The 27,902-nt window shown below is 42.2% G+C and overlaps 1 protein-coding gene across 2 annotated transcripts; it reads right to left on the reverse strand.

Annotated features, from left to right (window-relative positions):
* Positions 1 to 236: 236 nt before the first annotated feature.
* Positions 237 to 27,747, reverse strand: spen (spen family transcriptional repressor). Of its 2 annotated transcripts, none has more exons than XM_069526895.1 (15): positions 27,304 to 27,747; positions 22,781 to 24,936; positions 17,559 to 18,173; positions 13,076 to 13,233; positions 12,718 to 12,918; positions 12,478 to 12,629; positions 12,228 to 12,353; positions 12,005 to 12,118; positions 11,803 to 11,916; positions 11,603 to 11,703; positions 3,673 to 11,476; positions 3,186 to 3,527; positions 2,875 to 3,069; positions 2,395 to 2,553; positions 237 to 2,268 (listed from the first exon to the last, which is right to left on the reverse strand). In XM_069526895.1, the coding sequence occupies exons 2-15, from the start codon at positions 23,071 to 23,073 to the stop codon at positions 2,137 to 2,139; spliced, it is 10,506 nt and encodes a 3,501-aa protein (XP_069382996.1). In that variant the 5' UTR covers positions 23,074 to 24,936; positions 27,304 to 27,747; the 3' UTR covers positions 237 to 2,136. The 2 variants fall into 2 exon arrangements, with proteins under 2 accessions (XP_069382996.1, XP_019944716.2); XM_020089157.2 differs by having other exon boundaries at positions 24,616 to 24,936; positions 27,304 to 27,726.
* Between the last annotated feature and the right edge of the window lie 155 nt (positions 27,748 to 27,902).

A 27,902-nucleotide genomic window follows, 5' to 3' on the forward strand; every position in this document is an offset into this window, starting at 1 on the left:
AGAAATGTATAATATCTGAGTAAGGTAATTTCACAAGTAATACCAGGAAACGTAATGCAATGTAATATAGTAATGTTATGTATACGATGAGTTTTTTTAATTTACATTTTACTTTTAAAAAATTACCACTACTTAAATATTCTTAGGTAATCAGTTATGACAAACAATATATTATTTAACATTTTATCTATCACCCTAGACACATCTCTTCAGATTCTAAATAAAAGACACAAAACCAGAGTGACTGACCATTTAATGATCTTCAGAAGTAAGTTAAACAACAATTTATTTTACAGTTTAAAATGTCCTCATGGAGGAACAGCAAAATACACTCAAAATGAAGATTGATCAAAAGACAGTTTTCATATTAATCACCGTTTTAAGTTTTTTTTGTATTTTTCTTTTCATTTGTTTATCAAAAATTATAAGTGCCTTCAACATAACCATGAGAGTACTCAGCTTGCAGTCATAGAAATATTTACACCACAAAAACTGACAAGCATGGTTTTACTTTCAGCATCGGTTTCACACACCTCATCTCCCGTCTCTTTCAGACTGCTTTGTTTTGTTGCACAAAACAAAAATAAGGACCCTGAAGAAAGACAATTATAACGGGGGAAATACACAAGAGCACAGATTAAGGACGTCAGTATTTACAGCTCGGCTCAAGGAGACAGTCCAGGGAAGAGATGGAGGCAGATGATCAACACATCCAATAGCGGCATGATGTCAAGTTCAAGTCACATTCTTTGCCTTTATGATTCCACTTTGATTTGAAAATAAAGCATGCTCTATAACACATCTGCCATGAAGTCATGGCGTAAATGACCTCAGGGTGCAGAGAATGATTTCCAGACAGCAGGGGGCAGTAGAGGACCATATCACAGAGAAGGGAAAACAGGAATTTAAACAGAAAGCGACCCCGACAATACAATGGTTCCTTCAAAATGAGGATACAATTTCAAAAATGTAAAAGCGCTGCCGTAACAGAGTCAGGTTGATGAACAATACCAAAAAAAGTAATCAAGTCTGCCCTCTGAGTGGCAAAATACAAAGTCACATATGAAAATAGGTTCTGAACAAATTTGTTTTAGATACATTGTGTTTGAGCGTTTGCAAAAGATATTTTGGCACATAAGTAATTTAATTTTTTTTTGCGAATATCACTCCTGGATCCTGTATAGATCCCTTCCACCACTCCCCTTCATGCCCTTGCAAGAGAGAGAAAGTGAGAGAAAGAAAGAAAGAAAGCAAAAAATCAAGAAAGAAATACAGAAAGAAAACATTAAGATTTGATGATCTGTCTTGTAAAATAATTCACTTGGTCTCTTGACATTGCTTCAGTCTTTAAATATTTATAAGATTTACAGTTTCACAATTGTCCACAATACCCTTAGGCGTAAAGAAAATGCAAACAAAAATAAACAAATTAAATATTCTTTATATAGTCCCCTGTTGAGGCATTGAGTGTAAACTGTACAACTCTCAACGTCCCCTCATGAGTTCCTGGGGGAGGGAACACGTCATGATGGAGAGTCGAGTCCGGAAATGAAGTAGAAGTTGGCTGATGGTGAAGGAGAAAACGCAGTATGACTGATCAGGCCCAAAAGATTCCTGATCATTTTGCAGGCAATGATTCTCTTTTATCTTGCGCTAGCATGGCTGATTACAAGAGTAATTCCATAAGATGTATCATATTATACTCAAATCTGTACAGAGTTCCCAATTTTTTTCCCTAACATAGTGCAATGACTTCTCACATAGTCTTTTAAAAAAAACAATCACTTTTATGAAGGTAAAAAATATCCCGTAGGAAGGTCTCAATCCATAGCTTTATGACTGCCATGAATTAGAAAAGGCTATGCACAACACCTCCAAAAAGTCAAAAATGAAATGAGTAATCAGAAATGATCGTCGAAAATCCCCATTTGACCCTTCATATCCTCAAGGTATAGTTAATTCAACGTCACTGGGCGATTTAAGGACTCGGTGAAGTGAAGGAGAAAAGTTGAGTGCATGCTAAATTGGATTTTTTTTTAAGTCAAACTCATAAAAGTATGAGGCAATTCCAGTTTTACAAAACTGGATGAATCCAAAAGGGCTGGTGTTGGCTTGTTCAGGAAAAGATGGAGGTAATCAAACAGAGGCAATGACAATCATGAGGTGAGGGGAAATGCTGGAGATGCTGTTGAGAAGATCTGGTGCCAGGTGAGAGAGGTGGCTCTCAGAGAATTCACATGGCGGGAAAATCTGCACCACATAAGCTGGCTGTGAATCCAAAGATAAAAAGAATTATGATGAGAGGGGGAACAACTTCTCATGATACAGAATGTCATTATGAAATAGTCAAAACAAAAACAAAAAGGGAAGAGAAAAGCTAAAAGGATAACAGACCTGATTAGAGCCAGGGTTGGGCACATTGATGATTCCAGCTGCCTGTTTGGCTTGCAGGTAGGTGATGAAGCCACTTTTCAAAGCTTGGGTTTGACCAAGGACATCTTCTTGGTCCCGACCACAGGGTAGAGCCAGTAACAAACAGTAGTCATTCTCCACCTGTCGCGAATGATAAGTCTTTATCGTAAAACATAAAAAAAACAAAAATATATTTTGGCATTTGTAGCTCGTTGAGTTTAAAATATTTGCAATGGAAAAGGAAGGATAAGCCACAGTAAGCTGTTCGATGAAGAGCTCCAAATACCACAGATAAAATCTTTTTAAAAAATTCTTCCTTTACAATAGTTGGTTTTGATGAAACCTGTTGTATTAAACCACTTTTGCTTTTACCATCAGCAGTTGCAGGTGTCGCCAAATAAACTAGGACTGAAATTCCCACTTGGAATTTTTCAACGTACCGCTCACAACCATAATACTCACAGTCATTCGGCGTGCCACACTGTCCAACTGGGAAGCCTCGAGCCTCATTCTCTGAACAATTCGGAGAAGAGAACCTCCCTCTGGGGGCGGAAGAGAGCGCTGGGCCAGGATGGTGTTACCAGAAACAAAGTGCAACTGGACAGCAGCCTGGTCGTTCTTCAGTGCCAACAGGCCTTGCCATACAATAGGATATTTCTGAACAAAAAAAACAAAAAATATCATAAAGTTAAAGGTTTTTTCTCTGTGGTACTGCTTTGGAATGGAAATGCATTCCATGTATTATGACAACACCGATTCTTCTGTCTTCCTACCGTCATAAGTTGCACCATGTCTATGGATCGGTGTCCTGAATGTTCCAGCTTAGCATCGGGCCGTGACTGCAGTACACTTGTGGGTACTGTTGGCTGAGGGGTTGGCAAGAAGGCTGGGGGGCCTTTTTGAAGAGACAGATCTGGCTTGTGAGTAAGACTCATGGGGGAAGTCATGGGAGACTGGTATGAGGGTGAGACCGTATCCCCTGGTATTCTGGAAATATGGGAGAGGTCCGTAGAGGTAGCATGGCGAAGATGAGGACTCTCAGGCTTGGGATCACTTCCTCCCCCATGTGCCTGAGCCATTTTTCCCCTGTGACCCAGGTCAGGCTCTGGAGAGACCTGATTAATAAAATACATATCAAATCAATAGAAATAGGCATACTGTGTATTATTTATCACTTGAGAATGCAATAAAACATGTTAGATACAAAAAATGTTGATGTATTTGCACAAAACTAAAGACAATAAAATCATATAAAGTGACCTGTGAAGATGTAATCCCTTGGTTAGCCAGGCTGTGTCCCGATGACGGATGTCGTGGAAACTGAGATGGGAAGCCTCGCATGTCCCGATAGACAGAAAAGGAGCCTGCACCTCCAGGAGGCATCAGCTGAACCCCATGAGGGTGAGGGGACACCATGACAGGACTGGATGTATGAACTCCCCGGATTCTACTTTCATTGGAGGGTGGATGGATCAGCTTTCCTTCGAGTGGTTTGATACATTCTTTTGCGGAAAGTTCAATGGCCTTCCCCACTAAAGGACTCTTTGAAGGCACAGAGATGTTGCTTGAAGATGCACCAGTCTCTGAGGTCCGTGACTGTCTTGCATCTACAGCGGCCTGCTCTCCCCGCTGCTGGTGCATGAGGATGCGCTGGTGCATGTCTCTGTACTGGTCCATACGTATACTTGAGTGCAGCCCTCTGTGATCACTGTGAATCATCATTACATCTGACTGGAGCTGGGGCACTGATGGTCTACTAAGGGCTTGGTTAAAGTGTCGGGAGTCTTCTTCAGTTACACTGCTGCTGCTACCACCTGACACTGACCCCTGGGGACTTGAGTGAGATTGTAGTACCATGTCACGGATCACATTAGGCTGTGGTGTGTTTGAGCGCTGAGGAGGACCTGGATGTGGAGAAGACAGGGCATCACCACGCCTTCCATAGCTTATCCCAGACATTGGTGGGGTGTTCATCCTGGCTTCATGAGTCATTGACTGTGTGACACTGTGAGGTTGTATTATGACAGAGGAATGTTCTGTATGTGGGTGATGTATACTAGAATGATATGTAGACATTTGTGGCATCCCATGACCCAGAACAACTGAGGTTCCAATGGGAGAACCACTCGGAGGACAGGCTTTAGCAAAGGGTGAAGAAGAGTGAACAGCTATTCGTGGAGACTGGGGTTCTTGCTTGAGGTGTAGAGCAGACCGATCAGTTGGGATGCCAGGGCTGGAGCTCATGCGGGTTCCAGAAAGTGATGGGTGGTGTGGACTCATTACTGGGCTGAGGTTAGACTGCTGAACAGCTTTGCCAATGTCCATCTTTTTTGGGAGAGGTTCTGTCCCTGTTCCTCTCTTGCCATGCTGTTGCTGTATCACAGCTTGGCTGTACATTAATACTTGAGGAGAACTCACTGGCTGTTGGAACATCTTCACCACACCACCGTGGGGTGCTGTGTGATATGGAGCATCAGATTTATCACAACCATGACTCTCCTGTTTGGTACTGGAAATGACAGGTTGAGAATTATAGGAAAGGACCCCTGTGTGCCCATAAGATGAAGGCAGTGGTGCTGCTTTGGGGGTAGGTGACTGGGATGATGTGATGAGTGGCTCTTGCTTTATCTGAGATTTGGACACAGATTGCTGAAACTCTATGTCACCAGCACTCGCTTGAGGGATTTGACTAATTTTGGCTCTCATCCTGTGAGGCCCCTCTGTTTTCTGACCTGAATAGCTCAGAACAACAACACCCTCTGATGTATTGACCCTTAGGCCAGGACTGGAGCCTGTACTGTAGGGAGTAGTCTCAACAACCGAGCGCCCTCTATTCCCATCTTCTGCTATATCCATGCCATGATAGCGATTATTCTCATTGGAGTTTGATCTAAATTTTTGCTTGGGAATAGATAAGCCAATGCTTCTGTTACTTAGTGAAATTCGTGGAGTTTCTTCTGTATCATAGGGCATTGGAATTCGACTTATTACTGATGTAGCAGGAGAAATTATTGTATGCTGGGTCTTCTCTCCACAGTTCTGCTGGGACTCTGTCAGAGGAGATGGTTTGTGGTGTGTGGGCTGGATGGGGAAAGGCGGCCTCTCTTCTGGGTGTAACTGTCTTGAACCCACTAAATCTGGGCGATTTTCATTTTCTGACATACGCAAAGGATCTGACAGCGTAGATGTCACCATCGTGGTAGGTATAGAGTTGCTGTTTGATGCAGATACATATTTGGGTTCCATTAGAATTTTTCTTAAGGTACTAGAACTAGGGTCAATATCTGAAGCCTTGGTGTCAGGGGGCATTGGGGGATTTGTTGAAGGGGTTCCACTAAGTGTAGTCGGTGATGGTACTGAGGAAGTTACTACTGTAACTTGACATGAGGGTGCAACATAGATTCTACTTTCTTCAGATCTCTGAGGCCAGTCAGGTAAAAGTGGCATTTTGGCTGGCCGCATTAGGGGTGCGTTGAACTGGGATACAACCTGTGGGCGAGCAGGGGCAAGACTAGGTGTAGATGGCTCTGATGCTTGAGGATGCTTTTTGTAACTGGCGATGTTGCTTGTGCCTGAATGGAAGGCAGATTCTTTGGGTACAGGCTGTTCAACCTCAGGCTGTTCTGCCTCTTTGGGCGTGTCAACAGTTATAGCACTTGTAACATCACGCCTACAAGTTGCAACAGCAGTGACCACAGATGCTGCAACAGTTGCCCCTGCTGTAACAGTAACTGCTTTTGAATTGATGGTTTCTGGGTCTTCTGGGATAGACTCTGGTAACTTGACTGGAGGGGGCGCTAGTTGTGAAACTTCTTCAGCAATATCCCCTTTCTTGTTGGCTGCACCTTTACGATTTCTTGTCTTCTTTGGGGTTTTCGCTCGAACTTTTCCTGTTTTCTTGGGTGTTTCAAGTAGCGGGAGGTCTTCCGCTGCCTTAACCTCTGCCATTGCCCCCTTTGGGCTGGGTGTTAGAGGACCATCATCTGAGTCTGCTGCAAGATTATTGTTGATCACCATGTGTGTTTCAGGTTCCATAATCTCATTAGAGGAGGGGGATATTATAGATTCAGGGGTGGGAATAATAGCAGTGTAAGTAGGAGGAGCTGTGAACCCATCAGCATCTGCACATTCTTCTGCTGTAATGGAATCAATAGCTGCTGCAAGTTCCGTTTCACTTGCAGGAATTGCTCGCTTTTCTTCCTCAACCTCACCTTCTGGCTCCACTATGACAGGAGGCAATATGGTAGGTTGTCCTGTAGGTGGTTCCTTGTATGGCCGAGGAGGTTGCTCAACAGTAAGTTTGGCAATATTTTCCACTGCTTGCTCTAGTTCCATCTGCCGTGCTAAGAGAGCAGCTGGATCAGGAGGAAGTTCCGGTTCTGATAGTGTATCTTCATTTTCCTGTACATCAACCTCATTTGATTCTTTTGGAAAGCCTGTTGCCTTTGTATCCTCATTCTCTTTTACCACCATTTTAGTTTTTGTAATAACAGGAGCTTCAAATGTCCCTGGCACATCGTCCTCTGAACGGAGTAAAACTTTCACATCGTCAACACTTACACGGATCTCAAGATTTTTTAAGCTGTGCGATCTATCTTCAGTGAGCTGCTTGGTATTTCTTTTCAACCTCGGTGTTTTCATTTTAGCACTCTTTACAGGTTGTCTTCTCTCTGAGGAGCTGGTGTCTACCTTTTCACCATCAGCAGATTTCTTTCCACCAGAATCTTTTAAATCTTTTTCAGTTATGTCAATTGGTGGACTTACATTTTCTGTTCTTTCAGGTAACTTTATGAAGAGGTCTGGTTCATCTTTAGTCTTAAGCTCTGACTCATCATGACTTGCTAGATAAGCTTGTTCACCCAGCACTATAGCGCCGCCAGGCTGTTTATCTACTCTAGTTCCTTTCTTGTTAATGGAAGCAGATGAGGTTAGGTGTGACTGTTGCACCTTCTGGGTGCGAGGTGAACGCCATCCTTCAGAGGCTTTTACAACCTCTATTGTACTTGAGGCCTCTTTTATTTCTGCATCTTCTTCCATCAATTTTTGCTGATCACTTTTTACTGGTGATGCATCCTCACTTCGTTTGATGCCTCTTTTAGGTGGACGGCCTCGCCGGGTATTGGTAGTTGGAATTTGAACATCTTGCTGTATTGGTTCTTTGTCAGTGCCCCGTTTACGCATGGAGCGTGCTGACTCAACTACATCTTTACCAGCTTGGTCATCGTCATGTAGTGTGGCGTAGACTGACCTTACATTCCTACGACGTGTCCTCCCATGAATCAAACTAGACTCTAGGTTCTGCTCTGAGTCTGATGCATAGATTGGTGATTTGGACGTGGTTTTAGACTCAAAAGATGCTTTTGGTGGTTCCGCTCGAGGAGATGAGGCCCTTTTGAGTTTCTCTCTGTCAATCCGTTCACTTTTTCGTGTTGCAGGTTTCTCAGTGGCAACATTTTGCGAAGGCTGTGAGCTACGCAGTACTGATAGGGGTTTTGCCCTCTTACTCTTGGGCTGCCTGCGATTTGGTAATGGTTTTATTTCAGCCTCTAGTTCTGGCATGCATACTTCATTATCTGTCTCAGGTTTCTGAGCTTCCTCAAAGCCCTTCATTTCCTGATTTTCTACTTTAGGTTCTATTTCAATTTCAGGTTTTTCTTCAATCTTTGGGTATGAGTCGGAGTACACAAATTCTGCAGCCTCTCTTTCAAACCCACTTAGGGAACCACCAGGAGTTGGCGGCTTATCTTCCACAAGAGGATTATGTTCCACTGCCAAACTATCAACATTTTTTACTTTAGGTTCATTTAACTCTACTTTTATTTCCTGTTCCTTCTCTGGTTCTAAAAGGGCAAGTGGAGGGGTAATGGTTAGCTTCGGAGCAACTAGCTTAAAGTCTTCCAAGGGAAAAGAATGAGGAGGAGACACCACAAGAACTGGCTCCACTTTTTCTTCTTTGACAATTGGAATGGGTTGATCTGAAGATGCAGTAAAAAATTCTCTCTTTTCTGGAGACATTTCTTTAGGGGAAGGAACAAATGGTGAAACAGACAAGGTTATTTGGGGGCTGTCAGATTTGACATCAACCTTTAGTACAGGCTCAGATTCCTTATGAGACAGCACATTTTCACAATTCTCCACTTGGTCTATTTTAAGTTCTACTTCTGAATCATGCTCTGTGTCAGTTAGGGTCTGGTCCTTGTCCTTTTGTTGCTGAAGCTCCATGAACCTACTATGGAAAAGCACAATCGGCTCTTGTGGGATGTCACCTCCCCCAGTTTCAGGCTGTGGCTCAGTTGCACCTGGCTTACCAAAATGCCTCCCAGTTCCACTTTCTACATCTTGGTCTTTACGTTCAAGATGCTGCAAACGGCGGGAATCTTGTTCAAAGATTGAGCTGTGCAGGAAGCGAGAGGCAAACAGTTCCTGACGCTCTTGGTCCTGTGGCTTGAGTTCCTCTTTTTTATCGTGCAGCTTTTCTACAGAGTCAGTACGAATCTTCTTCTTTTTCATATACCAAGAAGGAATTGGTCGAGGTGCTAATTCTACCTTGCCCTTATCTGAGCAGCTGTTGGAGGTTGGAAAGCGCGAGGGAAGAAAGGACCAGTTATCTTCCCTGGAGGAATACAGCGTCTTAGCTCTTTCAAGGAGTGCTTTTGTATCAGGAGTTATAGTTTTGTCTAATGCAAAAGAATAAAATTTATTCTTTTCCAAGGAGCCAGAAAGTTTCAGGTCTGACATTCTCTCATCACGTTCCCTGAGGATATAAGACAAGGAGCTATTGGAGTCCGGAGATGTGTGTTTGTTTTCTACATCATCATCTGAATCTGACTGCACTTCACCAGGTTCTAATTCCTGCCCAAGGCGTTTGTGGATACTTTCCTGTTTTGCAATATCACTTGGGAAAGTCATTTCCATTCTAAGTGAATCAGACTTGATTCTTCTTTCCCAACGTTGCGTTAACTCCTCATCACATCCAAGCAAGGTAGTCTTAAGTTTTGGGAGCTCAGGGTCAGAAGACTGAAAATGTCTGGCTGGCAAGTTCAAACTGTTTTTTATTGACTCTGTGTGTGGTAAGGTATCATCTACTTTTGGAGAGGATTTTCTTTCTTTGTTAATCAGGACGGTCTCATCTTCGTCATTTGCGGAAAAGTTCCCAGTTCCTGTTGTTGTTGTCATACTTGGATAAATGACCTCATTCAACTTTTGTGGACTTGCAAAATTACGCTCACTTTTTGGAATCACTAATTCAAAGTCGAAATTCTCCAATTTCTTTCGTTTAGAGGAGGAGAAGTCATCATTGGCCAGATCCTGATTTGGTTTTCTGAAATCCTGCATGACATAATCCTTTTCAAAGTCGCGAGTCTCATTGCTTGGTGGGTTTTCAAAATTGACTAATTTATCAGGATCGCCAAGCTTGGGTCGAAGCCATCGACTCTGTTCAATTTGTTTTATACAAATATTTGTCTGGTCATTGTGCAAACAGTGTTCATCTCCGTCGTCAGAGTCTCTGAACTTTCCTCTTCCTTGTTCATGTTCAAACAAACCCTGTTTCTGGTCTTTCAGTTCATCCAAATCTAGACTGCCATCATTTGATATTTTTGTGAGATTGTAAGAGTTTTCACTTTTTGAGCCTTCTACATCCATTTTAAGGAAGGCAGGATCTAATTTATCTGTTGAATCCCCAGACATCTCCCTAAACTGTGACTGACGTTCCAAAGACAGGCTTACAGAGTCACTTTCACAGTCTTGTCCATCCTTAGGACTATTAACTGGGACCATCCGCATACATTTATCCTTGTGGTGTTCCTTTTTGTGAATCCCCTTTATCAAAACGTTCTTATCCAAATCTGTCTCCTTTGCATTGTTCCATAGTTTATGAAGTCCAGGTCTGCCAAGGTCATCCTCACTAGTTCTCTTTTGTCGATCAGTTTTCCCAGACTCTTCAAAGCGCCTTTTCCTTGCTGCTAATCGGTCAATATCCACAGAAATACCACTATCAGAGCCCATTTCAGATTTTCCATGTTTCTTGGATTTGACTTTAGCATCCTTATCAATAATCTCCACCAAACTGTGCATATTTTTGTCTCTGGGCACCTTTCCATGCTTAGATATATCGCTTTTCAATGGTTCTGAGCGGAATGGAGGACTCCTCGTGTCAGCTGAAGGTGATGCCAATCTAGGACTATCACTCCCACCTCTCTGTATCTGTTTTTCTTGGATGGCATGACCAATCAATTTTACTTCTTTTTCTTTGACACGTGTTAACTGTACAACACAAGGCAGAAGGTCTAACCTTCCTTTGCTGAAGTTTTCCTTTGGAACTTTACTGTTTTTACTCCGAATGGCAGACTCAGGGCTAATATCTCTTTCCAGATCAGGTTCTGTCTCACATGCTTGGATAATAGGTGATGCAACTTTGAGCTTCTTAAGCTTCTGTTTCTCACTTTTGTCCTTGTCACCACGATCCTTACATCCAGCCCGTTTCTCCTTATCAACCAAATTCCCTCTTTCAACTTCAAAAAGATGGTCCTTTTCAAGTTTGTCAGATTTGTTATACCTTTCAGAGCGTGCTTTTTCAAGTTTTTCAAATCTGGGTGGAGAGATTGAACTGCAGCTTCCACTTCTGTCAGAAGATCGACAACAAATACGACGGTCTGAATCACTTGGTATCCTCTCAGAGAGCGAAGGAGATGCAGTGGGGCTAGCAGGACGACGAGTGGCAATGTGTGATGGGCTTTGGCTACGCTCTATGGTCCTCCTCCCATGATCACGTCCCCGATCTGTTTCAAAGCGCTCCCTCTCTCTTTCACGTTCCCGTTGCAAATAGCTGTATTTGCGGATGTCCTGCTCATAAGGGTCGGTTCTGTATTCCCGATACTCCCGCGGGTCTTCAAAGTATTGTGGATCATAGTAATCTCCCTGATATGGGTCCCATTCAGTGTAGAACTCCCGACTTCTAGCAGGGTATTTACGACGTGGATCTTCAGTATATGTTCCTGGTGTCCGTACATTTTCATAATATTGTCTTTCTGTTGTAAATTCATATTGAGTTCGTCGGTCATCCCTGATAAAACAAAGAAATAAAATCAAGCTGTAATTTCATCATACTTTGGAATCAATCACTTTGGGGCTTATATTACTGCTGGATTTAAGCTAAATTCGAATTATTTCTCAAGAGATCTACACAAACCTTCTTTCAGAGAGAATGTCATAAAAGTCTCGAATATCCTGGCCAGACGATTGCATTGAACGGTAGAAAGCCATCTGACTTTCCTGATTAGCAAAGTCCACCTAAAAAAACAAATAGGAATGTCAAAAGTTTTTTCACTCTTTCAGTCATTAACAAATATTACAGAGAAACATGTCTTGCAAAAGATATGTTTCACTTGCCTTGATTTTACTGCCCCCTATCTTCCAACCCTTTGTGTCTTTGACAGCGGCTTGTGCATACTCAATGTTGTTGTACAGGATAAGGGCCATTCCTTTCATTCGGTCAAATACGACCTGTGGAAGACAGGAAATCATGAGTAGTCACAAGGTGCCGAAAATTCAACAATGGGAAAATATGAGGGGGAGAAATAAACAGACAAACCTTGACCACGTGTCCATAGCGGCAGAAATGTCGAGTGAGAAACTGCTCAGTTGTATTCGATGCTAATCCATCCAACCAAACACATGTCGTAGGCATACTCTTTCCAAAGCCCAGCTGAAAAAATGTAAGATTGATGTTAGATTAACTCAAAGATTTCAACAGTTCAAACTAATTGTACTTAAAAATGTGGTAGTAGTGTAAAGATTTGAAAGACTATTTTCACCTTTAGCCTGTTGTTACCAAGGTACTCGCCATCCATCTTCTTTATGGCCTTGCAGACACTCGCAATGTCACAGTACTGTAGAAAGGCGTACTGTGGGGCTCCATTCACCTTCTTAATATCAATATCCTTTGAAAAGACAATGAAAACATAAATACGTTGTATAAATATTGTGAACAAGATCATCTCTAAATGTGCAGCGTGGCAACCTCTGAATGAGAAAGGGTTACTCAACCACTTCACATTAACCTACCACTATTTCTCCAAAGCGTTGAAAGATGTTAAGCAGGTCATGGTAAGTTGTGGTCTTCTCCAGGTTTCCGATGAATAATGTCCGCGTGGCTTTTGGATGAAACTCGTCTATCCTCTCGTCCAAGGGCCGAAACTCGTTTTCACTTTCTGTCTCTGAAAAGTAAGTCATCCCACTGTATCCTTGTGCATTTGTCAATCATAATTTTTTAGGGTGGCAGGACATTTTAAGATCAGAACTTACCGGGTCCATTCCATGCTGTGACCTCAATTTGCATGCCAAAAAAAAGCTTTCCCTTTGATGCTCCAAGTGCTTTCTCTTGGTCCTCTTGTTGGCGGAAAAATACAAGCCCATAACGTTCCTCTGAAGCGCCATGGATTTGTACAGATGTGACCTTTCCATGTTTCTTAAATTCATGGAACAAACCATCCTTCAGGCTTGTATCTATAGTAAATACATCAAATGTTTCATTAAGTATGCATACTAAAAAGGAAACAGAGAAATATTTGTATATAATACATATTAGATTTTTTTAAATGTGTCAATATTTGAGGGCTATATAGACACCACCAGCACACCATAGAGGCACCTCATAACTAACCTGTAGAGCGTACAGGAAGATTTTGGACCTTGATGCCAAAGCTTTTACGTGGTTCATCTTTGTCAAGGGAGGATAGAGGAAGTGCTGAGGGCGCAGGAACAGCTGCAGACTGCACTGAACGTGCTGGAGACTCATCACTTGAACTACTGCTGGAATCACTGTGGAAATGAGAAAGATGGGGAAAACATTGTGAAGCTTGCAACAGCATCTCACTGACTTATAGATAAAATGGTGGTATATCAGTGTTACTCTAACTGGCTAACTATAATGACAATAACAACTCATTAATATTATCCCCTCGATACAATAAAAAAATAATAAAATATTTTAGCAGTAAAAATGTTTTTTAAACAGAGATTCAAAAACAGTGAGAAAATACTTTGATGTGGAAAAGGATTAGTTCACTTATTTTACAGAACATGCAATATTTTGCACGTTAGATTTAATATAAATGGTTTGTATTTATATAGTAGATATATAATATACAGAGTATTTTTTTTCCCACATTTTGTCATTTTACAGCCTTATGCTAAAATAGTTTAAATTATTTTTTCCCTCATCAATCCACTCTCAATGCCCTGTAATGACAATGCAAAAACATGATTGACATTTTTCTTTTTACAAATTCTAGAAGGAAAAATGGAAATATCACATTTACATTTAGCTTGGGTGCCTTCCATTTCTTTTTATCATCTGGTAAATTAAATTGACAGACATCATTTATAAAGGCACACACTTGTCTTTCTAAAGGTCTCACAGCTGACAATGCATATTAGAACAAATGCCTTGACGTCGAAGGAGCTGCCTGCAGAGCTCAGAGACAGGATTGCATTGTGGCACAGATTAGAGGAAGACTACAAAATGATTCTACATTGTAGGTTCACAGGAGCACAGCAGCTTCCATAATTATTAAATAAAAGAAGTGTGGAATAACCAAGCCTCTCCTGAGAGAGAGCTAGCTGTCTGCAAAAACTGAGCAATCAGAGGAGAATGGCCTTGGTGAGAAAGGTGACCAAGAACCCAATGTGCCTTCTGGCAGAGCTCCAGAGATTCTGTGTGGAGATTGGAGAAACGTCCAGAAGGACAACCATCACTGCAGCACTTTACTTATGTCAGACTGGCCAAACAAAATCCTCCAGTGAAAGACACATGAAAACATCACAGTAATGCTCATCATCTGCCCAATACCATCCCAATGCTGAAGCATGCTGGTGGTAGCATCATTCTGTGAAGGTGTTTGGTCAGGGTGGAGGGAAGTACAGAGATATCCTTAACGAAAACCTGGTCCACAGTTCTTTGGACTTCAGACTGGACTAAAGGTTCACCTTCTAACCAGACAAAGAGCCAAGACAACGCAGGACTGGCTTACAACTCTGTAAATGTCCTTGTGTGGCTCAGCCAGAGCCTTGACCTCTTCAACCCAATCAAACATCCCTGGAGAGACCTGAAAAAAGGCTGTTCACTGACAGCCCTCATCCAACCTGACAGTGCTCGAAAGGATCTGCAGACAAGAATGGCAGAAAATCCACAAATCCAGGTGTGCAAAGCTGATCACATCATACTCCAGAAGACTTGGGGCTGCAATTACTGCCACAAGGTCTGAATACCATTTTTTCATTTCTTATACATTTGCAAAATGTGAGAGGGTCTAAATGCGGTGTGCTGCATATAGTGATTCATTTGCATTGAGGCTCATGCAAAACATTGTGAATGTGTCTTTCTATTCTTTCCAAACTGCAATTTGTCTCAACTGAGATGGAGAAAAAAACACCCCCATTCTTAATATGCATGATGCATCTATCTATGAGCATAAAAAGATGGATTTGTCAGTGGAAAATTCATGGCTGCCTCGTGCACCTTTTTTGTCAAACCATTCCCATGCCTGTCTCAGCTTTCTAGGCCCTCTGCTGTTTGTTTCCCTCTCACTTTCTCCTCCTGTGCTCAGACACTCCCGGAAGTGCTGCTGATGGAGCCTGGCCTGTGGGAGTGGGCAGGCAGCCAGCACTGACCAGAAATTTCCAGTTCCAACTGGATCTCACGGAGGGGGGGAGCCATTGCCCATACAGAGAGGTAGGCAGTGAGAAAAAAATACCAGCCGTCTCCTGCAATTCCCCCTGTAGCACTACCTCAACAAGCCGCATGTGTCGCTACCTCTTTATATACAGTCTATGGTCGCTGCATGTCGATCAGAGCTGTGGACTCTGTCCAAAGGTGAGGCAGTAAAACAAAAAATAAACAATGTGTGGGTGGGGCGTTAATTTATCCAAAGGACAGAAATGTTTATGTTTTTATAATTGCAGACCTCAATTAGAAATTACTAATAATACAAAACTCAAATCAATTATTACAATTAAATAAATTACCAACTTCGACACAAACATCATTACAACAAATGTTGCAACACTCATTAATGTTAATAAAGCTAATTTGGCACATCAAATTTAAAACAGAGACCAGATTGAACGGCATCACTGACAGCCACTGTTTTGTTGATGGACATTTGGTGTAAACAGCAGAATTAGAACACTCACAGCATGTCAGGAAAACATATTAAAGGGGTAGTTCACCAAAAAATTTTAATTCACTCACTATCTATTCACCGTACTCACAGAAAACAGTGTTGCAGCCAAAGTGATCCCTTCTTCAGACATAATAAATAGAAAAAAAACACAACATGCCTCCACACTGCGCGTGTGGTGTCTTCAAAGTGTCTGCAAGCCCTGACATTCATATTCGACTAGAAACGTCATTATTTACACAGTGTTTTTTCCGGTGTGTCCACTAGGACGTGAACATGCCTCAGAGAAGGATATCAGACGACATTTAGGCTTAAAACTTGGTGTAAATAACGCAGTTTCAAGTCGAATGTGAATGTCGGGGCTCGGATGACACCTCACGAGTCTTATGGAGGCAAGTTTTTTTTCTGTTGTTCTTTTTACATCTGAAGAAGTGGTCCAGTTTAAGTAAATTGTATTGGATTTGGCTGAAACCCCTGAAACTCCAAAATAGTTGTGTGGATTCAAACACTTCACCCACACCTCCATCGGCATTGTGAGTAGACAAAGAGTGAATTTTCATTTATCTCTTTAATTACTTCCTGGGTAACTGGAGACCAGTACAATGGACATCAGCTAAATCCAAAGTACAGACAGCAGTAATAAAATACAATGATTCAGATCAAACACCAAAAGTGTGTCATTACAACAGTTACATACAACCAAGGTCAACCGCCGAGTTAATGCAGATCAGTCATTTGAAAAGTTCACTAATGATCACACAGAAATGGGCAAAGTAGACATTCACACACTTGTGCACATGTGCTGCTTGATTTGAACCCATAATCAACCTTGGTGGTGCCCTCGCCCACGTAAGGATTGCTTCAAATTCTTAAGAAATTTGGGCGTGACAGAAAGATAGACAGCAAAAATTTTCCCTGCCATGGTGTGTCTTCTCAATATTTTTTCTAACGTGCAGACACTTGCAATTGGTGATGCCTTCAGGGTGGAGCATGGATGTATGTTCAAATGTTGGATTCAGAAATGGCAAGTCTGCCGTTGCAGCAGCCACAATGAATGTGGACTTTTGCAATATGCAGTGCTGGCTGTTTGCTTTAAATGTCCTGCACAGTATTAAAAGTCAATTCATTAATCCATTAATCAGTCTTACATTTTAAATGATATACACTGAAGGACACAATGACACAGCATTTCTAGTATTAGGAGTTATGACATCTTGCAACGGTTGATATTAAAAAAACACAGCTTCCTCAAAAATGTTGTGAAACAAACTGTTCTTAATGAGAGCCCTCACTAACCAGAAATTAGCTGCACACCCTTGTCGTAGCTTGTTGGCAAAAGTAATGCACTACCAGTATTCAATAGAGCCAGTATAATTGTACGTCCATGTTGTGGACATTGCATTATCACTTATTAAATCAAACTGGATCCACAGGATGGCATGTTTACCAACACTTAGTTGGTGTATGAGCTGTTCCATTGCAATTTAAAAAAAAAAATCTATTGTGAGATCTGGAGGTATCCACATGAAATCTTAAATAAAATGATCTCTGAGATGTTATTTAAACTTCTTACACTAGATTTATTCAGCTCGAGAATTTTGTATAACTGTACTGTATTGTACTGTACTGTATTAAAGCAGGAAATAAACCTAAACCATGTATTATTATTACTATAATGATGCATGACTAAAAAACAAGTTCCCATCCTGCTACCACTATGTCCTGGACTCAGGTAAGCAGCAGAAAATGATGGATGGACAACATTAATAATCTCCTGAACTGGTCCAATGAACTTCAGTTCAATGAACATACCCTCATTTGTCATTTTAAGCAGCGTTCAGTGTTCAGACTTCTCTCTTAATATACTTACTGTTTCCAGCTGCTGTTGAAGATTAGGCTGCACACAGATAAACAACATTCCAACACCAAGGAGTAAATATCGACAGCGAGATTAGTTTCACTCACCTGCCACTCGTGCTGCTGCTGGTGCTGCTGACTGAGTCCGAACTGGAGGAGCGACTGCGAGAGCCCGACCCACTGTGGGAGCGTGGAGGACGGGTGGCCTGACTTGCCAGTCTCTGAGGAGAAGGGTTTCGAGAATGCGTCGAGTGCGGAGACCTGCTGCGACTGTGGCGGTACGAGCGCTCCCCACGCCGACCCCTGTCCTCCCGGTAAAGGTCCCTGTGAACCACACTGGCCAAAGTAAAAGGTTCCCTGGTACGAGACTCATAGCGAGACTCAGGCGTCTCAAAGCGACAAGGGCTCCTGCTGTGGGATCGGTAGAAGCCGACCCCGCTGGATGTAGATCCTCCGCTTCCTCCCGCCGTGGCCACCGTTGAACCACTTGTTCCTGTGTTGACAGCAACAGCTGTGACGATAGTTCCACCGACTCCGGTTCCACCGGTTGTACCACTTCCACTGGAGGTACCAGACCCAGTCCCTGTTGTGCTTAGAGTCCTGTCTCTTGCATCACGGTAATAGTCTGTGTCGTAGTGCCGCTGGCGGTCGAAAGTGCTTCCAGGACGCTCGTGATGACCGTAGGCACTGTGATCGTACGCCCGCTCCCGACTTTCAGCAGTCCTTAACAAACAAAAAGAGAGGACAACAGTACATTACACTTCCATCTAAGCCATTTCAGAAAGGTGCCAGCATAAGACAGTAGATAAAGTTAAATTACAGGTGTCTCTGGTGGGGTCGTCTTGAGTAGACACTTGGGAAGACGGGTCACTTAAGTTTTTTGAGGCGGGTAGTTTTAAAACATTGTGAATAAAGAGATCTTTACTTTCTTACAAACTGATCTACAAGGGGATTTAAGCAATTCATTGTTTAAGACAACTGAGCATCAGGCCTCAGATGTTTTCTTAGAATAACTGTTTGTGTCAAGATTAAATGCATCAGATCTTTGTGCCACCAAACCAAGCACTTGTTTTTACAATAAAAAGCTGATTTGAGGTGTTGACATGAGCTTCAAGCAGGTTCTGTTTAAAATGATTCTCTTTGAACACTTGAGATGTGTTTTTATTCAACTTTTCCTCAGTTCATGCATCAAACAAATGCTTAGTATTTCCTATTGTAAAACGCCACACTTTATTGAAAATACATGTCAACTTAGATCAATGAGAAGACATTTTAAACATAAGCCATGCATTCAGAAATCTGCAGCTCATTTCAAGGTTTAATTGCAGGATATTACAGACGTGTACAAAGACTACTTGTATTAAAGGGACTTAAATGGGAGTTTTTGACTTTATAGACTGTCAAGTTGTTTTGGTCTTGTAACATCTGGCAACTCGAACAAAAGCCACTTTTGGAGGCGTTTCATCTGAGGGGCTTTGTTGAAGGTTTTTGGAGGTGACTTGTGACAAGTCTTTTGTTTACGATGTTACACGATTTGACACCACTTATTCTCCAACAAATTTTAAAAAACCAAGTTCTTCAAAGCGTCTTTTATGAAGATGCAGATTAAACTGTGCAAATAAGGACATTCTATTCAGACCTGTGCTCCCTCTCTCTGAATAAAGCAATCACACTTCAATTTGGGAATACAACTGCTGTGTCATTACAGCAGTCATATTACCAAACTCCCTGTAATGAGCGGGACAGGACAGCAATTACCATTGTTTGAATTTAGATCAAATTATAATCAGCAAATTGGTTGTGATGCTCTAACACAGGATTGGATATGTGTTAATATAACATCAGTTACAAATGCTTATCATACTGGTGAATAATATAAGACTATTCTAGTCTTTGACCTCTTCAAACAAGACAAGGAAAATTCAATACTTCCAGATTTTATTGGACGACAAACCCTAAATGTCAATAATGGATGGATGGATTTTCCACAAAGCACACAGTGTCATCATACTTTTGTGACAATGTAATACATTTGAAATCATATATATGTATATACTGTATGTATATATGACAGTACAGATGTGCTATCTTGGACAATGGTCAGGTTGGGGGGCAGTCTAATTGATAAAATAAGTAAGTGAAAGGAATATGCCTAAATAATCATGGAAATTAAAACTGTCCAGATGATAAATCATAAAAGTACATTTGTTTTTAAACCACAAATGATGCAACGTGGTTGAGAAACCAATCGTTGTGTGGACGATGTCTTGTTGGACTAGTGTCCTAATGCTCATATCACCTATCTGCCACATTCTCAGTTTGAGCCTGGGCAGCAACCAAGGTCTCATGTTCGTGGTACTGACATTTTTCAGGTCTTCATCACCTAATTCTCTCACCCTTTAATATTTTCTGCAGATGTTTATTGGCTATGATCCTGTTTTGACATGACAGTCTTAAAGAATGTCCTAAAGACAAAATCTGTTATCTAAGTTTTCAACAAAACGATATACTTCATCTTTGTTCAGCTTAATAATGATCATCGTGTGTGAAAAAAGACATCTGAGATTCAAGAAAAAGTGTCTTAACTGATTCTTCGGATATGATTGAGGATTTTCTCTTGATGATAACTAATATAAGCACTCAAATCTTCAGGATATTTTATGATTTTGATGATCAGAGGTAATTGTTGTGAGTACGTCTGTGTAAGGATATTTCTGAATTCTGCTCGCTTGCCGCCTTTCAAGCTGCTGAACTGTCTAACGCCAACAAAGATCTTTAAGAACAAATCAAAGACATTTGTAAAAAAGAAGAAACGTCTGAAATGGTTTATTTCATTAGAGACCTGGCAGCAGCTTTTGTTTTATTAATACAAGTGCAAATGAGGGCACAATGTGTTGCGTTCTGAATCTCAAGCAAATGTTTGTAATTAGTTCCTTCAGAAACACATCAAACGTTTATAGTCTCTCTTTTGCACCGTCTTTATTTTTTATGACTTTCCAAACTTTCTTAGGCGTAAAGATGCTTTATGTGGCGTATCCTCTAACAAATGATCAACTAGTTATTTAGGATGCTCTAACCAAAACCGTTTGATTGGGAATCCGGTCGTCAGACAATACCACTAATATGACCTACTTATATTTTCTACTGCATTTGCCACACCTTTGTGAGACTCAAATTAAACATCTGAGGATCCAAAATATGTGCGTTTCCACAGCCAGAACCGTTCCTGAGGTGAACTGCCTGCATTTCAATCTGAGCTTTAGAAACCAACATGTGTCACACCAGGTGCTGCTGACAGAGGGCTGCTGCCATTTCTCTGAAGATATACGACACAAGCCTCTTCTCCTCTGCATCACTGATGCCCTGTGATGTGCTAAAAGACCATTTGATGAATCACCCACAGGCAAAAAAAACTAAACTAAAATCCCAACCTGACCTTTTACTCCTGTCAGAAAACATGATGCGTATATTCACACTCACATTTCACTGCCAATCTTGTCAGGACTTTTAATAGACTGCAATCATCATCAAGATTAAGCTCCTGTACCAAATATTGAAGCCTTTAACCTCTTCCCAGCTTGTTTTTTTTTTAAATTTGATTTCTTTAAAGATACATACATACAAGCAAAAAAACAGAGCCCCCACTAAATAACAATTACTGACTGGATTTAAGGGTTTGCAGGACTGGTCATTGTGCAGGAACAAAAGACTGCCTGGGATAAACACCCTCTTGCGGATGTTGAGATAATTTAGTTTAGGAGACTTGCACTGTTTCTGTATTTCACTATACATTAAGTACAGCAGGTCGGGAGCTTATTTGATTTAATCATCTGTGTGCAGGATTCATGAATAACATCTATGGAATAACAATGTCTGCTGTGAAATTGATGGATTACCTTGACCCCTAGATGCTCTCGAAAATGCTAATTTGCTGGTGCAGGCTCGCTGCTCAATAGATAGCCTTCAATTTCACTTTAGACAAAACAGCTTCTACATTATTCATGGAGCTTAAAAATAATTCAGTTGGACCTTTTTGGCAGAATTTCCATCAGTGTTTGATTATTAGTCCGCTCCAGTGCATGCTAAGCACATCAACTGTTTTGGGATTACGTGAACGGCATAATTATAAGGATGCATTCCAGCAGCATGCCAAAAAGGCGTCTTATGTGGAGGCTCAGTCATGTGGGAGCAAAACATGTGTTTCAATTTAATTCAACATTCCCAAAAGTGTTAAATGTAGTTTTATTGTTAAAAATCCTTCTGCCGTGCAAACTAACAGTTGAACTGTGCAGCTGTGGAGCATCCGATTGTCGTCGCAGGCTAACGCACAAACTGTGGAGCTCAGGTTTGGCAGTATGAATAAAATCTTCTCTCACAGTGCATGTAATTTACATCATATTGCTGAAATGGACTGTGATAAATAACTGGAAACTAGAAAAAGATGATGATGATCATTTATCAGTTCTGCACATTGATTTGCAACAGAAAGTGATAGTTTCCAGATAAATGGTTTAGGAAAAATCTCTGACGGCAAACATATAGCATCTCATGGTCATGATCATTTTATTGGCTGATCCTAAAAGCAGCTGTGACATCCTCTGTGTGTATCAAATCAGGAACCTCAGAATGATGTTACATATTATATATATATACCACTATCTTGCATAGAAATTAAAAGCTGCAGGAATGTTGAAGATATCAGGACTGGAATTGCTGATTATTTTCATTATTGTTGAAAATACAGATTATATTTTTCAATCAATCAACTGAGTAAAGAAAATGTTTTTGCCCAACGGTTTTTCCAATGCACCTTTTGTAATTTTTGATTGATAAGACTTAGATAATTGATTAATTATTTTGTTAAATCTGATGGGTTTAAAAATAAAATACATATTTAATTAATGCATTTGTATTTTTCTGAATCTTGGAATAGTTTTTTTCTCTCATTCTAAATGATTGCACAGAACATATCAATGCACATATTGGAAAAATGTATGTGACATGACTTTGAATTAAATTTTTGCACAGCAAACTAATGTTTTAAGACCATGTTGGGTATCAATGGAGATTTTTTTACTCAACAACTTCAATATGGATCTATTCATCATAAGAAGAACAGGGGACAGGATCTGAAGGTGGGGTCAGGTGAGAGGAAGAGATAGGAAAACGGTATAAAGGGTAAGGTACAGATTCCTGCATTTAGACACACAGGCAGTAATAATAGTTTTTGTAGCAGCTACTTCGGTTAGTGGGGGAAATGGAGTGAGACAGGGGTTCAAACTAGGGGGTTAGAGAGGACAGCTAAAATACGCAGGGCAGGACATACCAACCTTTTGAGAGAGTGGTAACTTGACCTATAATTCCAAATACAATCTAGGGAGATAGAACTTTGTGAGCAGAAAAAATGGGCAAAAATGTTGAGTGGAGGGAAAAAATGGAAGCAAAATCGTTCAGAGAGAAAAACGTAATCCTCATCGTTCAGGGCAGGGGGACCTCGTGTGCATTGATGAGCTGGAGTGTCTGTTTTAATGAAAAAGAAGAAAAAAACAAACTTGGCCTCATATGAATCCAGGTTGGGATTTTCTGTATGCTGGAAAATGTCTGTTTGAGTCAATATATCCATCCAAACATGTGGAAAAAAACAATCAGCATTTCACTTGAGTCCAGTAAAATAAATATGATATCCAGGAGTCCATCTTCAGTAAATACTGCAGTATTGATCCCCCAACAGCAATTAGAGGTGTGATGTTAAAATGAAGTCTTGCATCTGTGTTTGCGTAGTCCTGGACGTTCCAGTTCGGTTACAATGTGCACGGCAGTAAAGTAGTCCAATTCCTTTTGTTGAAGGGGGTGAGTGACAGATTAGGAACATGTCTCTTAATGGTAATCCAGATTTTTGTCCTCAGCATCAATGTATTCACTCCCAGGCTGTAGGGAATTCAGTTTTGTAGCTCTTGGACGCTCATGTCTGCTGCCGATCCATGATCTCCTTTACAGGAAGAGGAGTCAGCACGCAGTTCACACGCACAACTCAGTTCTCTGATTCTGTGCGATTGTATCCAAGGTTTAGTTATAGTTCCACATTCAGGAAAGAAGAGATAATCCACAGACATGACATGAGGTTATCTCCCAACAGTAAGGATGGCACAGCTTTCCAGTCACACTTTCCAGCATTCTTCCTCCAACTGTAAGATCCAAAGAGAGTCCTTCTTGGTCCTCAGCACATCTGCGAGTCCATTTGTTGAAAAATTAAAAAAAAATAATCTCCACAAAAATAAGGCAGATGAAAAAAAAAACTGTTATTTGCTCACTTGTTTTGTCATCTCTACTGACTTGGATCGCCAGCAGAGGTCTCCCAGCACTCAATTTGTAATGCCCTGATCTCAGACATAATCCCAAATTAAAACAAAAACAAACAAAAAGAACAAAGTACCAAGAAACCAACCATACCTTTAGCATGATAGCATATCCTTTAGGTGTGTGGCCAGTGTTAATCCAACAGGAGGGAATCAATATCCTGTGTAAGTTATCCACATGACTCCGGCCCATGAGAGAGGTGTGCATGATAACTGAAAACCAGATTAGACTAATCCAGACAATGGTGTCTTAAATATATATAATGTGTGCTCTGGGTTGTTTTATTATATGAGGAAAAAAGGGTGACATTAATCCATCGAGCAGGGCATGTAACTCCAGATTAGGGGAATCCCAGGGATGGCAGTTGGACCACTCTCTCTTTTTCTCTCTCTCCCTCTCTCCAGCAATCTCCAATAATCCTGGGAAATTTTACGATATCCAATCTTTGCCCCGTATTTTCGGCAAATGATATATCCACATCACAGAGATGTTTAAGCTCACAAAGATAATCCCCAACAGCCATTTAAACTACTGACTATGCGTTATAGTGCTACACATGTGTACAAAAAACCCTCTCATTTACTGAATATCTTGGTGTCTACCTGCAGGTATGAATCCAGGAGCGCTGGCCACACTCGCAGGACTTTAGAGGGGATCGCAATAAGATTAAATTCTGGAACATGAACTTGTTTTCTCATCTGTAACCCCCAAACAAGTAAATAAATAAGATGGTGGAAAGATGCTTGGAGGTGATGTGTTACCAGAAACCATGGCTCCCCCTGGCTTCAGAGAAACTTTGTCCACTTACCCGTCTAGCCTGCGTTCATAGCGTCCATCTCTGCTGTGGAGCGACGTGGGGGGCCCATAAATGGCCCCCCCTGCCGCCCTTGTGAACCCTGATACATCCCGTCCACGAGTGCCTAAGGTCAGACTATCGTCCAGCCCCCTCGCAGCACTAGGAATCGTGCCTGGTTCATTGTAATCAGTGCGCAGGTCTCTGTCCCCCATCTTGTTGATGGCATTGTGAGCCTTCTGAGCACTTTTAATGTCCACAAAATCCACAAAGGCTGCGACTCCACCTTCTGAACCCCGCTTAGGCAGGACCTTGACACTCTCCACACGTCCATATCTGAAAGAAGGAAAAGGAAAAACTATGTGATCACCAGGCTTTTTTCATCATTCAATTTTTATTTCTTTTTTGTTGTGATACTGATCAAACATCCTCAGAGCGCACTGTGCTAAATTCAGTTATGTATGTGTGTGTGTGTGTGTGTGTATGTGTGTGTGTGAGAGAGAGAGTGAGAGAAAGAGAAAGAGAGGGGGGGTAGGGGTGGGAGGAGGTAAGGTGGCTTTGCTGCTCCTATTTTCTTCTCTGTGGTATTTTCTTGTGCGAGGCAAGGTAACCCAGCAACTGGACTTGAATCCTCTGCACATTGCATGTTAATCAATGCATAGATTTTCCGGTATTAGCATGTTTTGCAGGAGGGGGGGGTGCTCACACAGGCTTTTAGCTCATGGATGGAAACGCACACAAATGAGATTTGAGATTAAATTAACTGATTTTCAGCAGAAAGGTTTAAATAAATAATAAAAAGCAGGTGTTTCATGTTTTTTTCTGTTTCACTATAACACAATAAAGCATACATATATTCAAATATGAAATTAATTATCTCAAATTGAGTTCTGAATGTGAGGGCAAGCAAACCATTGATGATCCAATAAACCTATAAAGAAGTATCCGTGTGGTAATAAGTGATGTTGGGATTGAGTGATTACACTAAATGCAGCAGCCCAGTGCAGGATTACAACGCCTGCTATGATCTCTGTGCGCTCAGTGTTCCTCCTCCTGCCTCCGAGCATCTGTGGGGAGCGTGTTTCTCCGTCCGACATGAGACAGTAGGGTGCCCATAAATTTATTGGCATGCCAGCTTCCCAACATCGAACAAGCCTCCGACGCCATTTTAGAAAGGCTGCTCTCACTGCTTACTCATTCTGCCGTCCCCCATCTTCAGTGACTTCTATCACACATCGGGGGCTGTCATGCACCTGCATGCTCGGACTACCTCTGCTTTACACGCCGGAGAGCTGAGGCTGGAAAAACACAACAAGCCAGCGGCGGACACACTTTCCCCCCAGCAGGCTGTCAGTCAGCACCATTTCAAACCCACGACACAAACATTACACGATCAGAGCCAGAGCTGATGTGAATGTAGGTGGATCATCATCGTGTGCTCCCCGCAAGGCTGCGTGAATCGGACATGTTTGTAGTCTCGCCGCTGCAGAGCAAAGCACCACAACCTCATCAGTTTATGTTAGGGGGGGGCAAATGCACTCATGTTGCAGGGTTATGTGAGATTTAGCAGCTTCTGCGCCGTGATGGTGACGCATACATGGTTAAAAGAAGCTCTGCTCATATAGGTGCACTGATGTTTTTCAGCAGGCAGCTCTCCAGCACATATGGACGGAGAGAGAGAGAGAGAGAGAGGCGGGCTGCTGCTTCCTTGACAGCCGAGGAGAGAGCAGCGAGAGCGGCCACACAATCGTGATAGACCCGCAAAAAAAGATACTATTTCCTCCATCAGGTAGAGGGCAAGGAGATTCAATCCTGCACACTGTGCTTTGTGTCTGCTCCAGCCAGAACACATTCAAAAAGGAGCAATGAGTGAGGGTATCATAATTAAAATATCGACATGTTGTCTGGTTTCCCTTCAGGCTGCAGCTCAGAGGAGCAGCGTGGTCACAATGAGCCAAACAACCATTTTCTCTGCGCGCAGAGTAAACAGCAGCGGTACAATGTGGCACATATGAGTGAGCACGCAGCGTTCAATCACAGCCCAGCCTGCGGCTCCGAGGCAGCGTGAGGTCCGCCGTCACCTCCGAGCTCCCACCGTCCTCAGACCAGTTCAACAAAAACCATGCAGCTGCAGCAGTGACAGGCAGGTACGTGCTGGTGCAGATCCACACACACACACACACAAACACACACACACAATGTGCACACGCTCGTTCAGGAGCAGTGACCTGACTAACTCGCAGAGTCAAGTGAACGCACACTCCCGTGCTGTCTGCCACACATGCACGCTGCTCCGTGCAAAAACCATGAGGGAAATGAAGGCTGACTGGCAGATGAAGTTTGTTTACACTGGCTGTGACGGAGGACGTGTTACCAGGAGGAGAGACGTGCTGCTCTGAGGTCTGATCGTGGTGGTGGAAGAAGTAATGTAAGCACAGGTGAAGTTACCACGGAGGCTACAAGTTAGTCCATGGTGTCGAAATGGCAAAACCATATGTCTGCTGGCTGAAGCGTGCTGCTGGCCGCTGGTTCAATGTGGACTCAAATGCAGCGCAGGAGCTGACAGCAGCTGCCAAACGGGACTTTGCTACAGGGGGAACCTCCTGCTTCATCCCGACACAACTACAATGTGACACAACAGAGATGCTGGCCGTGCAGCCGTCCTTACATTGCAAAACACAAACACGTCGCTCATGAACTCACCGCTTGAAGTGCTCAATGATTTTCTCCTCTCTCACATTTTCGGGTAAATTTCCCACCCATAGATGCCTGGTTTCCCGGACCATACTGTGAGCTCCGGCTCCCCGACCATACACAGCGCTTCGCTATGTCAGTCTCCTCGCGTGCAGATCGGCAGGGGTCTGCAAACTAAACGTCTGACAGGGAAGGAAAGGAAAACGAGAAACACGCTCCGGTCGCTGTGGCCCAATGTAAACCATTAGTCCCCCCCCGCACGCTGCTTGATACTGTTCACTGCTGGAAGCGCGATCTTGCACCTCATGAACGCGCTCCGGACTGTTCCCGTGACTAGGCGCGTCCCTGACACCATGCGACCTTTGGATGTCGAAAGAAAGCATGAAGCTTCCTAAAAAGATGCAGCAACTCCGCTCGTAATGAGAGACACACAGCGCAGGCGTGGCTTTGTGTGTGAACTTCTTTTCTCTCTCTCTCTCCCTCTCTCTGCCCCCCCCCCCCCACCACACACACCACCCGATGAGCTAGTCGTCCCACCGTGCGCATGCGTGAGAAAACCCCTGGTTGAATGTTGGTGCTTTGACATCTGAGAAGCTTTGACTCTCAGG

Source organism: Paralichthys olivaceus, chromosome 6 (assembly GCF_024713975.1).
Source record: "Paralichthys olivaceus isolate ysfri-2021 chromosome 6, ASM2471397v2, whole genome shotgun sequence".
NCBI lineage: Eukaryota > Metazoa > Chordata > Actinopteri > Pleuronectiformes > Paralichthyidae > Paralichthys > Paralichthys olivaceus.